Genomic DNA, 17744 nt, shown 5'->3' with positions numbered 1-17744 from the left:
AACAGTGTTTTTTTTTTATTTCATAAGTCATAACTATAAATCTATCGATTCCAACGTCTGTAAGAATAAAAATCGAAAATCGATAAGATTCATGACAAATACACAACGCATCCCATCTAAATTTGAAGTGAATTGTCAATCTAATCTAAATTATTTAGACACACTATAACAAGTATTTTATATCTTTGTGTACAACAGGAGTGTATTCTATCTACATCTTGCAGTTAAAATAAAGAAAAATATCACCTTATGCTAAGGGCGTAAGTGTCTTGGTGCACGCAAAATAAAATTAGAAAGAGTGAGAGGGCTACAAGTGTCCGACATTTCCCTTTCTAACAGTGACTTAGAGTTGCCAGATATCAATCCTTTCGTTGTTTGTAGAAAAATAGGTAATTGATGAAATGCAGGCGCCGTACAGGTTTTCTTTTATTTGTCTAAATTCGGACACCTGAACTGACAACCCCATATGACATCCCGACTTGGACATTAATGGCGGAGGCTTTTTTGATTTCATGACTTTTTGAAAAATTTTAGTTAAAATGGGAAGAATTTGTGTCGTGGAGGCTAACCGAAGCGAGTGTTATGCTGATTGTTCGTTATATTTTCACACGTAATAGTTTTAAACATAATTTATTGGTGAAGAATTACGGTGACCATGCAAGACTATCCAATTCTAGTGCAAGAACAAATAACAAACTCTTATACATTTATTTCTTCCTTTCTCTATTAAAATAACTTTGTTTTAATTTAAGATATAAGGAATAACATAGGTTTGTGAGATAAACTTTACAAGACTTATATAGTAATGACTGAATTAGTATTTTGTATTACTTTTAATAAATACATTAATGATAACACTAATACATAATAATAATCTCAAGAAGCTCTCGCTAGATAGTTGGATTAAGGGCCCGATTAAAAAGGCAGTTATTTTAGAAGCCGCACGCATAGTGAGAAGGTACCTGTCTCTGCAGCCCTGACCACTGGGTGGTTGAGTCATTGGATTCCGCAGCCGGTGGTGCTCTATTATTTTTATAAAATATGTTTTATTTTATTTTTATAAAAATCTTATAAAATGTATTATGTAGAAAATAAGAAATAAAGATAAATGTGTGATAAACACTAATAATAATGCAATAATCAGCTTACGTCAAACAAAAATAAGGTTTTTTATAATATTCATCCTTAAATCATATTTTAACATAGTCACCATGGCCAGAGAGGGATAGAACGGACAGTTATTGAGGTATCGCTCGGCGTCAATTTTTCGACAACAGCTCAATCCTGTTCTAGTAATTCATCCATGGTGCCCCTATAAAACAATCACTGTCATTATCTTAAAATACTCTTAGAACATAATAGGCATTAAACTCTTTTCTACTTCGCATTTAGATGTCGTTACATACTCTTTGGCCAGTTGGCATGAAGTTGAAGCCTGAAGCGGTCATCAACGGTCATTTCCAGTCATTTCGTTTCCGTCGTTTATTGTTAAAGTTATTTATTGTTATATTTAATTTATTGCTATATTTAATCTATTGTTTTCAGTTAACTAAAAAGGAAAATGAGTAACACTGTGTTTTCATCTGTTAATGATTTATTTAAGGACAATATTTCAATAATTACGGTGGCGGATTTTTCGCTCAGAGGGAGGTACTTTGACAAAGATTCGAGGTAAGTCTAAAAATACAAATGCAGTTTGTTTTTGCAGATTGCAAATATATTAGTTTTGAGTACAGCTAAATAAACACACGTTTATCTTTTTTTTCTTTGTAACCAGCAACATAACGCACCCTGTTTAACACAAAGTAGCTTTTATTTATTTTTACTGCTGAATATCGTTACAAAATTAATAAAATAGACATATTTAATAACGCCACATAAAATGTTTTTCCAGGCTAAAGTTTTTCAGCCTGGAGGAAATTATTAATACTATAGGGCAAATGTCTGCTAAAGCTCAAGGTTTAAAAAAATCTCTTACTTCCTTAGAAAAACTCTCTATATCACCGAATAACAAACTTTACATTCTTAAAGATGAAAAGGGTAATGGGTAAGTTTGACATCTTACTAATATTATAAATGCAAAAGTATAGATGAATGGATGAATGCCTGCTACTATGTATCTCCCTAGTGACTTAATGAATCTTATTAGGACTTGGCACACATGTATATCATAGTTTGGAAGAGTACATAGACTACATATGGCATTGTCTATGGAGCAATTTCAAATCTACCCTCTCTTGTTCTATCCGCTACGGATGGATTGTGTGAAAGGTGACATGATCAAGAAGGGAGTGATGACTGAGATGACGGATGATAGAGTGCGTTGGACGACGAAAACCCGGTGCGCCGACCTTACGGGAGTAGGATAAGGCAGGGGAGATGATGATAATGATGATATGTGTGATGTATCAAACTAATCAACCTTAATCAGACAAACTATAATACTGATACTATTGACTGGCGAGAAAAATACTGAATCATATATTCCAGTTGATTTTGCTTACATATACCTCAACAATTGTTTAATGACAATTTTGTGTAACATGATTGTTTTTTTTTTCAAGGGGTGCCGGTGAAGTGTTAGGAATGCTAAAAATTGGCCCTAAGCAATTGTTCTTACACAGCAGGAAAGGAAAATTATCAATCACTACACCTATGTGCGTTTTAGATTTTTATGTAGTCGAAAATAGGCAAAGACAGGGATTTGGCAAAAAACTGTTTGACTTCATGTTAGAGGTATGTTAAATGATTTGCTAAGAGTAATTATATAATTATTTATTTGTTTATTCAATATTTTCTATAAAAATTTAGTGTATTAATACAGAATACTCTTTTGATTTTAATGTTTTTCTGAATTGATCAGGATCAGAAGTTAAAGCCATATGAGCTAGCAATAGATGGGCCATCTCTAAAAATGTTGCAGTTCCTCAAAAAGCACTATAACTTCAACGAAGTTCTCAAACAATCCAACAATTTTGCAGTATGTGACAAATTTTTCGAGTCTGCAAACACAGGGTAAGATATACTTTAAGTAAAGTAATTCTTCAAATAGAAGCAAAATGTAGTAATGTCTTATATTTTAAGTGTTCTATCGTAACTGGTCTTTAAATTGAATCCGAAACAGAACTTTCGGCTTTGATTTCTATTTTGACCGAAACCGAAACATACGAAATACGATAATGTGCTGAAGTGAAGTTTAGTGTAGCGGTAACTAGATTTTTAGTCGAAACTGTGCCTAAACACAAACCGAAATTTGATTCTTCACTAATTATTTTATCTTTTTAGAAATAATAAGTTAGGAATTTGTATTATAGTTCAATTTGTTTTTGCCCAATTGACCGCAGGTCAGCCAGGCCACAAGATGAAGTATTACCAACACCCCATCCCAGAAGCGAAGCCGGAGCAGTAAGTAATAATCTTATATTGACAAGATGCTAGCCACTTTAATTCAATGTGTTATAATTTTCCGAAACAGTTTTTTTGAATAAATTAGCATTGACTGTAATGAATACATACATATGTTTGTATCTGTTGCCTTGCAGGTGATACATGGCAACAGCTATTCCGCAAGAACATTTTCACAGAGATGGTAATTTGAATTACTTAATTCTACAAATTCTGTTTTTAATTAGGCACATTTCTGGCCTGTCCCACCAAATTGTAAATCATGTAAAATATAGTAACATGTAAAATATGTGATGAAAATATCGGATTTTGGTACCCTATCTGACAGTGACGTTATTTTAAGCTATCGGACCCTCTATCAGCCATTGGTGGGACAGGCCCGGAGTATATCACGCCGTTTCTTTATTAATACTACTACTAGCCATCTTAATGTTACAGCATGTGTAAAATGAGGATTTTGAGGATTAGAAACCTTTACCATGCATGTATTGTATGAATATAGTAGAGGCTAGATAAGTGTTAGAGAATAATGTTACTCTACTTGTTTTATTATATAATTTTTAACAGTTTGCTATTTTAAAATCTAATCCATGCATAGAAATGTTATGTCTAAACACTGATGAATTATTTAAAAGGAAATAAATCCCATTCTTTACTGCGTAAATTGAAATTGCAAAATGGGTGTGACAGAAACTTTCCATTAATGTGTGGATAACAGTATTGTTTAAGCATGTTTGACAAACGTTTGACTGCTAATAATTGTACCATATACCATTTGTAAGATGTTTTGTGTCTATTAATATGAATTTGTTTTTTTATATCTTTCTAGCACACCCGGGTTACAAAATACAGAGCCTACTCGCCGTCCACCTTTGAAAGAATGGTCAAGTGAAATCGGCGCGGTAACTATCAAAATTACCTTCTATTAAGTCCCATCAAAATAGAAATAGTCGATTTATCGACAATATGTTTTAAAGCATTTCAGATTTGTAAGCATCTTGATAATTGCCAGTACCAAAAACTTCTTTTCAAAACACTGAAAAGCTAGTTTAATCAATCTTCATAAGAAAGTTATTTATTCCACCAATTACAATGTTTTTAGTAATATGTGTGTTATATCGCAGGTGATCCACGGGGGCAGCATTTCTAGCTCTGTGTCAAAGAAAAGGCAATTTTAATGAAAAAATTGAACAAAAGTGTCCCAAACCTTTCTTGAAATGCATGCACTGTTTGTAAACTATAATTTACTCTTGGTGTCAAGATTGCCTAATTGTTCCTTATGTTTGCAAGTCTAAAGCGTGTTTTGTTTTTTTTTTTTGATTGATTTACAAATTTTATTAGTGTATAAGTCAAATACTAAACAGAAAAAAGTTTTGTAGTAAAAAATTTATTAATTTTATTGTACTTATACATACATAAACAAAATTATACTTGAAATATGATCTTTAAAGCAATTTTTTTTTTTTTGTGAATTTAATATTATATTACAAATAAATGCGGTATGAAGTTAAATTATTACTAATATTTGCTTACTCTACTATTCTATGTTTATTTGCTGATAGAATTCAGACCGTAAGTGTTGATGCACTATAGTCGGTCGTTGTTAATTTTTATATTATTGTTAATTTCTTATTTGTATTTATATTTAGATTATTTAGATATCAATTTGGCCTAACAATTTGAATTAATATAAAACGAAATAAAGGGCTGAATACTACATAATTACATGATACAGCTTATGAGTGAAATAGTTCTTTAAGGCTTATAGAATAAACAATCGAAATAAAGTGATCTCTTAATCAAAATGTGATATATGATAAAACAAATTATGTACATGTTTTTATTACATTTACACTGATGTGGCCAAAGATATTTTATTTATTATTTGTTAAAATAATTTTAATTGATATTTAAATTTCTTAAGTTAGTAAAAGCTTACCTTAATTTTATAAATATCGATCTCATTGTAACATTTAAGACTGATCATGCTCCATTATTCCAACTATTTCACGATTTTTATAAAAATAAACTTAGCCATTTCTCAGTGTCCCAGATAATATCTATTTGTTGTTAAAAAAAAATTATGATCAATCATCAGTATGTTTTAATAAGTACAATCGTTTTTACACAACATATATACATAGTTCTAAAGTGTTTGTCAATAAAGGTTGTTTTTTTTATTTAATTACGTAATGTAAAAAGTAATACAATAAATTACTAAATTGCCTTATAATGGTTCAATGTTTAATTGTAATATTTGTTATATCATGTCAATTATTTGTAACGAATCGGCGATATTTCAAAATATCGATAAACCGATTATTATAAGAACAGATAAATTGTTACTTTCATTTGTTGCTTTTACTATTTTTAATTACATTATTCTTTAGGATTTGGATATATCAAAATAACGATGTTTTTACTTATGTTTTTTGTTTTAAAAATTGTAAAATCTGTTATATCCAAGTAAATTAATAAAGCATTGAATGATAGCAAATTTTTGTTTTTAACTACCTTGTTTAATACAAAATATGTAATCCTTGCTACTTCCAATGTCTAAATAAACAAACACACAACAGAAAGTAGCACAGTCTGATGGGCAGGATGACTGAACAAGTTCCAAGTTATTATATATTCATGGAAAGCTCAGAAATTGGGCATGTTTTTAATAAAATCTGCAGGCAAGATCCATAAATTTTTTTTTTGTTTTTAAGGCAATTCAGTTGATGAGAACCTCGAAAAAATATTAAAATAATAGTTCTTTACCTTGCATTGCTTAATTTGGACAGATATCTGATGTTTTTTATATTGTAAAATAGACGGTGTTTAATGGTTTGTATAAATCTGAATAAAAAATTAAGTTAGTTTTGCTTGTTTTTTTAATTGTTCGATGTGATGCTTTTGACTCGTTTAAAAATAAAACAAAATCAAGGTTATTCGAAAATTGTTAACTTTTGTATAAACCATCGCAGCAATAAGGCCGCAGCAAAATCTACGGCTTTTTGAAGATCTATTGTTTTTCTTTAATAAATTTATTTTCACTGAATAAAAATAGTTGTGGAATAACTATGATTTGTACCGGGAATAATAAAATTCAAATAAATTATTTGCGATTTTATAAATTAAAGGAGAGACAATTTTAACACAGTTCACTGGTTTTAAACGTTAAAATAGCGATATTTAACTAAAGTTTTACTACTAATTTCTTGTTTTAGTTGATGGTGCTAAGGCTCTGATAATCTTTTCCTATACAAACACGGCTTTATTACACTGTGTCTAATTTAGATTAGTTTGACAATTCACTTCAAGTTTAGTAGGGATGGTTGTGTAAAATCTCATGATTCTTATCGATTATCGATTTTTTTTAGATTAGATTAGATTTTGTAGATTTATAGTTAAAACTTATGGATTTAAAAAAAAAACACTGTTTTCTCAAATTAATAATGACCATAACAAATAATGAGCTTAAATAAATGTTTATTACTACTATAGCCGTCCGTAATCGAATCGATTTCGCTATTATTTCTGTCATCGCTAAATTCTCTAGACTATAATCAATACTAGAATTTTCCTATAGGAAAGGTTAATAAGAATATAATAAATTAATCGAGTTCGATATTTATTTAAACCGAATATCGATAGTTCCAAATTGTTCGCTATGCGTGTTTGTCGCCACTATGATACCTGTTTATTAAGTATGGCATTTATATTCATAGAAATTGAATTCGATACTTATATACGTCATTTATCAAACTAATCTATCTTATTTAGACAAACTATACACGAAGTACACGGCCAGGTATTGGCAACACTGATCTCAGTATATTATGTATTATCTATGATCTCAGTATATAATATATATTTGTATTATCTATGTTGCAGATCGTAATATCTCTTTTAAAAAGTATTTTGTGCTTGTGAATTGTGAGTTTTTCTAGCTATTCGTTAACTATAATGAATACCCCAAACTTACTATCAGTTAATGATCTATTTAAGAAAGATATTTCCACGATTACGGCCGCGGATATTCCAGGACGCGGCCGATATTTTGATGAAGAAGCAAGGTAAGTGTTAAATATTTTAGCCTTTTTTGTACGCATTTACTGGACATCTTCAACAAAGAAATGCCGGTTGCTTGAAGCTTGTAAATATTTTAATAAACTATACGCACAGAACAGACTTACGTTTTGCTTGTGACCCGCCACGTGTGCAACCGGCGTAAAACGAAACGATTTTACTCGTAAATTCTAAATTATTGTCTATTTGATCAAGACTCTCTGGAAGAAAAGGACTTTACAATATCAATTGTCAGTCAAATAGAAATCGCAAGATGGCCCACAACAGTTCGGGATTTCCTCTATTAGTAACATTGCTAGCTAAAATTATAGTTTTGAGCTCAAAAGAAACGGCAAGGTCACGAAACTGTTTCCGAAAAAGAAAACCGAGAATCCCGTTCTTTATATCAAAATTTGGTTGATAGTCTATTTTATATATAGCTTTGAGCCATATGTGATAGGGTGCGTGTATATCTGACCATTGTTGCGTTATTAGCAATGGTACAGACTGGAAACATACCAAAACTCTGGCACCACACTTATCAGACAAAACATGGAATTGCTCCTACTTCACTCCTGTCTTCTGTGTGGTTGTGGTATTATGTCGAGCCAGCCGGCCCATTCTTGCGAAGATGTTAAGTGAGCTTTACCACTATCTGGCCTAAAGTTCAGATCACATAGGCTTGAACTGTTAAGAAGATGCATCTCAACAACTAAATTGGCAGGTAATGGCTTACTGCAATGTACTATATGAACCAATGAATGAAGGTGGGCTGGCGGCTAGTAGTTCTCACCTCCAAAAGTTAATTTTAACTCTATGCTTATCAGATCTTTTTAAAGGACTTCCTGTCAAAATTGTAAAGATTGTATACTTATGAATTTCCATACAAGATATTGTTTCATTACATTTCTTTTCTGCTATCTACAAGAAATTAAATTATGCATATCCTACACAAAATGAGCACATTAAATAACTTTTTCAGGGTGAAGTTTTTTAGTCTGGAGGAAATTATCAATAGTATAGGCCAAATGTCAACCAAAGCTCAGGGTTTAAAAAAGAATATAACTACCCTTGAAAAACTACTTCTTTCACCAAATAACAAACTTTATATTCTTAAAGATGAAAAGGGTAATGGGTAAGTTTGTTTATCTTAGTTTGTGTTAATGATTTAAAACATTTATCCAACAAGGGCATAGAGAACGACCAATGAAAATTGATTACTTCAGGTTGCAACTTATCACTTTTTTAAATATTAGCTTTTGACACCGTCTGAATGTAATTATAGTTTGTCTAAATAAGATAGATTAGTTTGATAAATGACGCATATGAAGTATCGAATTCAATTTGTATGAAAGCAAATGCCATACTTAATAGACAGGTATTATAGTGACGAAACAAACACGCATAGCGAACAATTTTGAACTATCGATATTCGGTTTAAATAATTATCAAACTCAATTAAAATTATTATCTTATTAACTAATTTAAAGGACAATTCTAGTATTGATTATAGTGCAGAGAATTTAGCAGTGACAGAAAATATAGCGAAATCCAATTCGATTACGTATGGCTGTAGTAGTAATAAACATTTATTTACGCTCATTATTTGTTATGGTCATTATTAATTTGAGAATGCAGTGTTTTTTTTTAATTCATAAGTTATAACTATAAATCTATTGATTCCAACTTCTATAAGAATAAAAATACAAAATAGATGAGATTCATAACTGATTTTACACAACCATCCCTACTAAATTTGAAGTGAATTGTCAAACTAATCTAAATTATTTAGACAGATTATAAAAGAAACTAAAGTGCACCCTATTCATACTTTTAGACTATTATCTATGTCTATGCCAAATTTCACAGCGATCCCTTCAGCCATATAGGCTACAAACTAACAAACATCCATTGATCCATCTGAACTGTCACATTTATAATAGTAGTAAAATAGTAAAACAGCATAGATATATTGAACAGTATAGACCACAATGTAACAAGAATGAAAAATGTAACAGGAACATATTTTGGTGACTACAATTTAAGTAGTAACATTCAATTTTGTTTAAAAACCTTCTTTTTAGGGGAGCTGGCGAAGTGATTGGCATATTAAAAATTGGCATGAAAAAATTGTTCCTATATGACAAACAAAATAAATTAGTAATAGCTACACCCATGTGTGTTTTAGACTTCTTTGTAATTGACAATAGGCAGAGAAGTGGATTCGGTAAAAAGTTGTTTGACTACATGTTGGAGGTATGTTAAATGTTAATACTTAAAATTAGTTTACAATAAAAACCCTGCATGGATTTAAGAAAACAAAGTATATAAATCAAATGTCCAGTTTCTGAAAACAGCTATATTACTTTCTTCAATATTTTCCTATTAAGATTTATTGGATTAATAAACAATGTACACTTTTTGCGATTGAAATGTTTCAATTGTCCAGGATGAGAAGTTGAAGCCATATGATCTGGCAATAGATGGGCCGTCTCCAAAAATGTTGGAGTTCCTTAAGAAACATTATAATTTCAACAAAGTTATAAGACAGTCGAACAATTTCGCAATAAGTGAAAAATTTTTTGAATCACCATTTATGGGGTAAAGTATTTTTACATTTAATAAAAATTACAGGCATAATGTGCTACTGTTTTTTTTTAATCTTTCTTTTAATAGTATAGATTAAAAATTTCTCTACTTCCCCAGGTCGGCCAAACCAATGGAAAAAATGGATTTAAAACCCCATCCCGTGATGCGAAGGTGGGCAAGTGAAGTTAGTGCAGTAAGTAAATATCTCATACTGTAGTATTGATAAAATGTGCCTGTAAGATCATTTACTTCTACTTAGTTAGCTCTTTAATTCACCATTAAGTTATTCTTGAATTATTTGTTCTCTAGTAGAAATTTTAGTAATAAACCTTTCTCTTTGGTAAATAATTGTTAACTTATTAAATCGTTTTTTTTCCTGATAGTCTATTGAGATACTGCAATTTTCATTATTTCTTGTTAAATGATATTGTATTAAAGAATTAATTGAAAAGTAATTTATTTATTTATTCAATTATTTAAATTAGGCTTATCAACATAATTACATGACATTCATTGATTTCTATTTAGTAATCCAAACACACATGGCATCATGTAACTACAATTACAAATAAACACATCTTGCTTAAATTACTTAACATGCATAAACAATGATTACATGATGTAATGAAAATACCGGGATTAAAAATCGTAACATGAAGGAGTTAGCCTATTATAAACTTTCTTTTTAATATAGTTTCTTATTATAGCGTGGTATGGATGTGTGGATCGTGGACATGTTATATGACGAGACGATGGGGACATAAACCAGAAAGTGTTAAGAATGATTGTGGATGGCTACAAAGGAAGAGGAAGACCGAAGAAATTATGGATGGATTGTGTGAAAGAGGATATGCTTAAGAAAGGAGTGGATTCAGATATGAAGGCTGATAGAGATGTATGGAAGAGCAGCACATACTGTGCTGACCCTCCGTAAGGGATAAGGGCAAGTTGATGATAGTTTCTTATTATGTATCTGTCGCATTGCAGGTGATACACGGAGGGAGCTCTTCTTCAAGTACTATGTCACAGAAAAGGTAATTTTTTTTAAATAAACATACAAATGTTCTTTTCCAAGTCATTTCATTAATGTTCCTAATTAATGCTTCTAATGACTTTCTCAAATTAAAGCATATTGTTTTATTAAATCTTAATTCACACTATTTCTCAGCTTTACACATTAAATTACTTTGTTTTTTTATTTAGCTTTTCTTATTTTGGTTGCATTTCAGTTGTAATTAATGAAGGAGCAGACGTTTCTCATCACCAGAAAGAAAAACCTTTTTTAGGTGCACTATTTTTATACCACGTATTTATTTTATATTATTGTGAAATATACAAGAGATAAGGAAATTAAGTTAAATGTATCTAAATATTAATAATTAAAAAAACAAAATAACAAATCAAATTTCAAATTAGTTTTCAATTGATTTTAGACATATAGAAAATTTATACTGGAAAGAAATAAAATTTGGAATTCAAAGATTTAGTAATTAAGTAAATGATTTAATAGCAAAATTATAATATGCATAATTAGCTCATGGAAATTGCATGTTTTATTATGTTTTTTCCTTCATATTATACCACAAATGAAGCAAATTATAAAAGGCTTGATCAAGTTTTAGCAGCTTTTGGTATCCAAATTGTGTGAAAGCGTTGTTTATTGATGTTTGTAAATACTTGCATGTTAATGTTACTCTTCATAAACTATACATACAAAATTCATTATTAATGAATAAAAAACTAATAAACCCAAGAATTGTTTTCCCCCGAAGTGTGTATTTGTTCTTGTAATGTAATTCTCAGTATAACCATTAACTAACACTCATTGTATTTCATAAGATAATGAAGTTTTTATAAATAAAAATAACAGTTAAATAGTAATTATACATATAAATTAATGTGCATATTTGTTAAGTGCAATTATAAAAAAATCTACAAATTATTTTATCCTTGACGATTTTTTATGTCTCTTTATAATGTAAATAATAAAAGAATAGTTGTGGTTAAGAATCTTTTGGATGGTAAAGAAATATTGATGGAATTTATTGATTTCTTAAAAGCACTGCACTGTCTACTGTCTGTAGACTTCTATACCATTTTTTTTATTAGTTACGCAATAACAACGTTACTTCGTTGCTGACGACCGCTAGTGGGTATTATGGAGATTTTTTGTTGTACATTTTTAAATGTAAATAAATAAGTTATAATAATTAAAGATTTACAGAGACTGATAGAATAGTATTATTGGTAAAGTGATGTTATAACGTTTTGTGTTGTTTAAATGCTCCAATATTTAGAGCTTTATTTTGTTAAATATATTTTTTCAGTATGATTTGTAGATATTTTTCTGTTTATTTTCCTATTCCATTCCGTCACATGACCTTCCATGCTTTTAAGATAACTGAAGAAAGTACCGAAGTAACTTAAGATTAGAAGTACAAAATAATTCAACAAGTAATCACGGCCAATAGCAAAAATGCACACATGCTTTTATGTAACATAAAAGGGTTGAGGTTTCACATTCTCATTTAGATGATGTTTGTTAAGTATGCATCAGCTTTTGCACTTATACTTAGCTGAAAAAATCTTGCAACCTTCGTGTTTTAATTCCCAACAGAGATAGATATTAAAAGCAGTAAAACTATTTTATTGCAACATTGCACCACGTAAAATACTTGCACTGAGTACGACCGATGCCAGTAAAAATGTTGTGCAAGTGACTTCACAAGAGGAGTCGGTGGCACTGAAAGTATTAGGCTTTTCATCCAAAATATTACTGCGACTAAACACTCGTGTGTAGTCTTTCGGCTAAGTTGGATTTGTAAAGCGTCCCTTTGTCTCACATATATTTTCTTTTGGAAGCTAAGTAAGCTAGGGATAGCCCTATTTACAACTGCACTATACGACGCTCTACTAAAGTGAACCACAGCTGGTCTTCGAAGTCTTACTATTTTGACTAATTTGTCAAATCAAGCGCCCGGCGCTGTTAAATGCAATGTCTTAAACTTGAACCGTGTACCTTGTAGCACAAAGTTACATTAAGTAAAACATTCTGACTGTTTAATGCAGTGAATCAGAGTCATCGATCTCGGAGGCGGAGGCCGAGACGTCCGAAGAGCGATGGGAGGTAGCGGTGGCGAAGCCCGCGTCTAAGCTGGAATCTCAGGACCCGATTGAGGCCGCCAAGACCACCAGCAAACCCCCAGAGCGGCCTTCCACTTTAACTTTCGATTGCGCTAAAGTTGTCGAAGCCGAGGCTAGTGTCCAACTTGAAAGCGCGACTTCTCAACACTCCGACAGTCAACTGACCGATCAGGGCTACGTAGACCTGAAATTCCATCATAAAAAACTTTGGTAATTTTGTCAAAAACCTTGAGCGTTATTGAGCTAAATATTCAATAATACGTTGAATCCATTGCTACTTGTGTGTTGCTAGAAAGAATAAATTGTTTATTGCTTTGCCAAGCCCTCGCTCAGGGAAGTTACGGGCGATTGCACTAAACGCTAACTGTTGTATGCTCGTTGTCATTTAGTAGTGGTGAATATTTATTAAAGATTTTAATATTATTGCTTAAAACACTTATACGTAATCGATTGTGTGTAAGGTGTACTTTATGTGGTCTCTTTGTGCTATTATTATACAAAGGGAGAAAAAGTATTCTATTCTTTTCTTCGAGTTATGAATCTCGTGATGCGATTTCAGTCTACAGGAGGAAAATGTATGTATTACTAGATGCTAAATATTTATCTTACTTTATCGCAATTAATAAGACCGAAATCCAATTTCATAAAAACCATTCTATGAAAATGGAATTAATATTTCTATCAATAAAACGCTAGTATTAATAATTATAATATTTTTAATAGATTGGAAGTTATGAGCGTTTATATAAAAAAAATATTGGAAAGCGTTGATAGAATATCTTAATCTTGGTGAGATTACTGTAGGCATTTAAAATCTGTGGACAAATTGATTAATTAACTCAAATTCTAATATGTTATAGTAATTAAATAACAATAAAATGCATTCCATATATCACATAATTTAATCAAATAAAAATATGTTTTTGAATAACTGGTTTCATTTTTACCCAAATCTCTCGGTTGTAGTTTTTATGACAGAAATTCAAACTTAGGAGGAACAGGTGGACGCAAAAAAAACCTCGTTATATTTTTATCTAGTAACTCTCATTTTTAGCTGGTAACTTTATTCTACGTAGTAGACCTACGGTCCGCTTTAAAATTCCAAGGATCTAGTAAAAGCAGGAGTTTAAATAAAAAGCCAAGTCAAAATGAACTTTTATTTCCATTACAATTGAATATCCGCACATAATTTTTTTTTTATCTTTGGATTCTACAAACTAACATTTAAAGGGTACATGAAAATATTGCGACCGGCACATGTAACTATAACATCGAGATCGAAGTAGTGGTTCTTAAGAGAATGTTAAAATAACCCAATAAGTATCGGAAGATCTTAGCATTCCGTGATTCTACAAGTTTATCGCTTTAAAATATGAATTTCGCAGCATATCTCTATTAGAACCGTACCACCGTTGTTAAATTACGATAACAGTATTGTCACCAGCCGAATTCCAATACACCATAGAGAAATAATGTGATAATACGCTCTGAAAAGCAACTCGTTTAACATCCCTCATACTGTTTCACGTCCGACTAGAAAACCCAAGGCTGCGGACGAGCGTAAGCCGGAAATAGTAATGGCCGATGATAAATACAAACGCGTGTGTACGCGTCAATTTCATATAAAGTACTAATAAAAATAAATATCTTTTGATCCGCACAAACGCTCGTTAGCAATGCACGCGTCTCGCCCGGGTTTCTTACAAGGCACCGCGTCTTGCACTCATTTAAATTCGTTCCGATTTGAGCATAACTTCTCCAGAGTGCACTAACACTATAAAACGAAAATTCTAATAAGAAAGCCTTCTGATAACGAGAGGCTTCGTGCTAAATATCAAAGGGATCCACGATCGTTCTTACCATTCTTTATCTCAATCGGATGCCGTTGAATTGGTTAACATAGTCAAAGATATATATTAAAAAACAAACTAATAAGATTTACATCCAGCATATCATTATAGCCTAAATATAGTAAAATTACAATGTAGCATAATAATTAATAAAGATAAAATAAAAAATGAGAATAATACCATATAACTGAAAATAATATAAAAAGTATATTGGTTGTAAAACAATTAAAAATCAATACGTCAAATACTTTCATAACTAAATTAGCAATAAATTACAAGAAAATAAAACAAGAAATATTAAATAAGATTAATTAAATTCAAACTGCATCCAATTTCAATCTATCGGCGTGTTAACAAAAGTACGTACAGTCAGCTCCAAAATTCGTATACCGTAGTTGAACTAAAAATAAGCTATAGTACAAATAAATATATAGGAAAAATAAGATTAAGCACAGTTTAAATTATACTCAATATATTGTACATTAAACTAACACGGGAATGTCTTGGCACGATGACCATTCATTACAATTAGGCCATTTTATTAACTTGTTTTTTTATCTGATATGTTACCACTGACTGTACTATTTAGGTACCAATATCGTTGAACCACACTTTGACTTTACACAAACAAAAATCTTACTTCCAATATAATGATTATTAAAATAGTTTCAAGGATTGTACGCGTTTTTATTTCAGAGAACTTACGTATATTCTCAATCTTACAACGAAATACATTTATAATAAAGACTAGCATATGTCAGTATTAACCTTAAATATTAAATATAAAGAAACCGCCACTACTCGAATATTATAATATAGTGATTTATTAAATTACCTTAACATTTTCCAATAATTGTAATAACAATCACTGAATGAAATATTGAGCATCATCATACAGATTAAAAAGCCGTATCACAGTATGCTAACTTAAATAATGTCGCGTAGAGAAGTCGATTCTTAAATAAATTACAAGCCAACTACGATGCGTTTGCTCAAGTGAGGGCGCGTCTTCACTCACATACAATTTACTTTCACACGAGGGTAGGACACTGATACAGAACACTACTGATATTGTTTGTACGCACACGCTAAGACTTACTATTTTGGACAGTGCGTTACACTGATGTTTGACAGCTGTGACACTTGTCTTTATATTGGTGTCTCTATTATTTCAAAGAGAATGTAAGAGACAGCAATACTTACAGTCAGTGCTGAGGATTTTTGGGGTTATATTGGCAACATTGGTCTGCGTCAGTGTTCTGAGGCGTGGAAGGGGGCGAGGGTTTCGACAGTAGGCCCTGAAGCGACTCTCAAGCTATTGAATGTGATCGCATCATTCATAAGACTAACACTATAAATGCTAAATGTTTTATCATATAAATATACAAATACCATCAAAATAAGATTAATTTGAAAAAAACTGTGTACATTCTATCTCAAAATTAACGAAAACGTATCAAACGTTACAAACACATATTTGTCAATCATAATTTCAACGTGAAGACAAGAATTTAAGCAGAGATATGCATTTAAGAACGCTTCCCGCTTCTCTAATCAGGAATCCCACGTCATTTGGCACTGAACATATACGCATCGAAAGTTATAATATAAAATTAAACTACGGATCTAAAAGTGCTTGTTGATGAATAAGAGGTTTTAAAAACTATGCAATTATGTAATAAGAAGTATACTCAACCATTCATCATATCAATCAATTCTCAGTCTTTAAATATAAAATTTATTTACAACGAATGCGAAAGATTTTTGACTACATGACTACAATATATAGACTTGTTTAACCTATGTTATGTAATTGTTATTTATTGAACAAATCATTCAACATACTGAGATGACATTCTTTACGGAAATATAGAGTAAATCACTTCAACGTGTAAAGAATCAAGAATATGAGTTTTGTAGTTATTTTTTTGTTTCTTGTCCCCACAATCAAGTCCAATTTATAGATAGCATAAAAACAAATTTCGTTTGATAGATGTTTGCATCTTTAAATATTCACATGTTAGATGTTTTAGAATTGAATTATCTTTGGTACCGACACTGAATGTTATATCATTATGTTGAACTAAACTACATGAAATATTATAATTACAAGGAATAAATTCGGTTACAGCGTTGTACTTGAGCCGCGAATTGATCCACTGTTACCTTTGTGACTATCAATAAACTTCGCGTAACTGGGTTTTGTACTGCACACGAAACACGTACGCATGCACGCACGTACGCACACACGCATGCATGCTTGCACGCATGCACGCACGCACGAAGGTACGCACACACTCATACAATCATTATGTTATATTAAAACTTACAACTAAAAGCCTAATTTGAGTGTATTCGCTGGTTAACATGGCGGCAACAGGTTGGTACTAACGAACATATATCGAAATACATCAATACATATCCGCTTCTTTGGTTTATAAATATTTGTGTAGGATTGTGATTAAATCTAATACAGGTATTGTTATATTTAAAATACTAAATGCCAGTCAAGAATGTTGTCTGGAATGGTAGATACAAGATACGGTTAAAGTTATATAAATTATGGACATATATCAATATCAACTACAACCAAATTCGATGCGTAAACTAAGTGAAAATTTGATGCGTAAACCAAGTGAAAATTTGATGCGTAAACAAAGTGAAAATTTGATGCGTAAACCAAGTGAAAATTTGATGCGT

The 17744-nt window shown here is 31.1% G+C and overlaps 3 protein-coding genes across 5 annotated transcripts in view; 2 read left to right on the top strand and 1 right to left on the bottom strand.

The window, feature by feature from the left end:
* The first annotated feature begins 1415 nt into the window (after nt 1-1415).
* LOC106102600 (alpha-tubulin N-acetyltransferase-like) lies at nt 1416-4836 on the top strand. The gene is made up of 8 exons (XM_013282131.1): nt 1416-1671; nt 1895-2047; nt 2565-2736; nt 2864-3015; nt 3345-3405; nt 3543-3589; nt 4235-4307; nt 4530-4836. Exons 1-8 carry the CDS (start codon nt 1562-1564, stop codon nt 4581-4583), a joined length of 822 nt encoding a protein of 273 aa, XP_013137585.1. The 5' UTR covers nt 1416-1561; the 3' UTR covers nt 4584-4836.
* Nucleotides 4837-7287: 2451 nt separating this feature from the next.
* On the top strand, nt 7288-17744 carry LOC106102989 (alpha-tubulin N-acetyltransferase-like). 3 transcript variants are annotated; one of them, XM_013282634.1, is made up of 8 exons: nt 7288-7469; nt 8444-8596; nt 9546-9717; nt 9911-10062; nt 10168-10243; nt 11038-11084; nt 11280-11336; nt 13120-13184. In XM_013282634.1, the coding sequence occupies exons 1-7, from the start codon at nt 7360-7362 to the stop codon at nt 11287-11289; spliced, it is 720 nt and encodes a 239-aa protein (XP_013138088.1). In that variant the 5' UTR covers nt 7288-7359; the 3' UTR covers nt 11290-11336; nt 13120-13184. The 3 variants fall into 3 exon arrangements, with proteins under 3 accessions (XP_013138088.1, XP_013138073.1, XP_013138080.1); XM_013282619.1 differs by lacking the exon at nt 11280-11336 and having other exon boundaries at nt 13120-17744; XM_013282626.1 differs by lacking the exon at nt 13120-13184 and having other exon boundaries at nt 11280-11454.
* LOC106102539 (tyrosine-protein kinase Abl-like) overlaps nt 15379-17744 on the bottom strand; it is a 42152-nt gene continuing 39786 nt past the window's right edge. The window contains exon 13 of the mRNA XM_013282054.1: nt 15379-15444. Within this exon, the coding sequence (XP_013137508.1) occupies nt 15379-15444 (66 nt within the window). The remainder of the gene's footprint in view (nt 15445-17744) is intronic.

Source organism: Papilio polytes, unplaced genomic scaffold (assembly GCF_000836215.1).
Source record: "Papilio polytes unplaced genomic scaffold, Ppol_1.0 DF824292.1, whole genome shotgun sequence".
Lineage (NCBI taxonomy): Eukaryota > Metazoa > Arthropoda > Insecta > Lepidoptera > Papilionidae > Papilio > Papilio polytes.
Note: the sequence above shows the minus strand (reverse complement) of the source record. Positions and strands in the feature narration are given on the sequence as shown.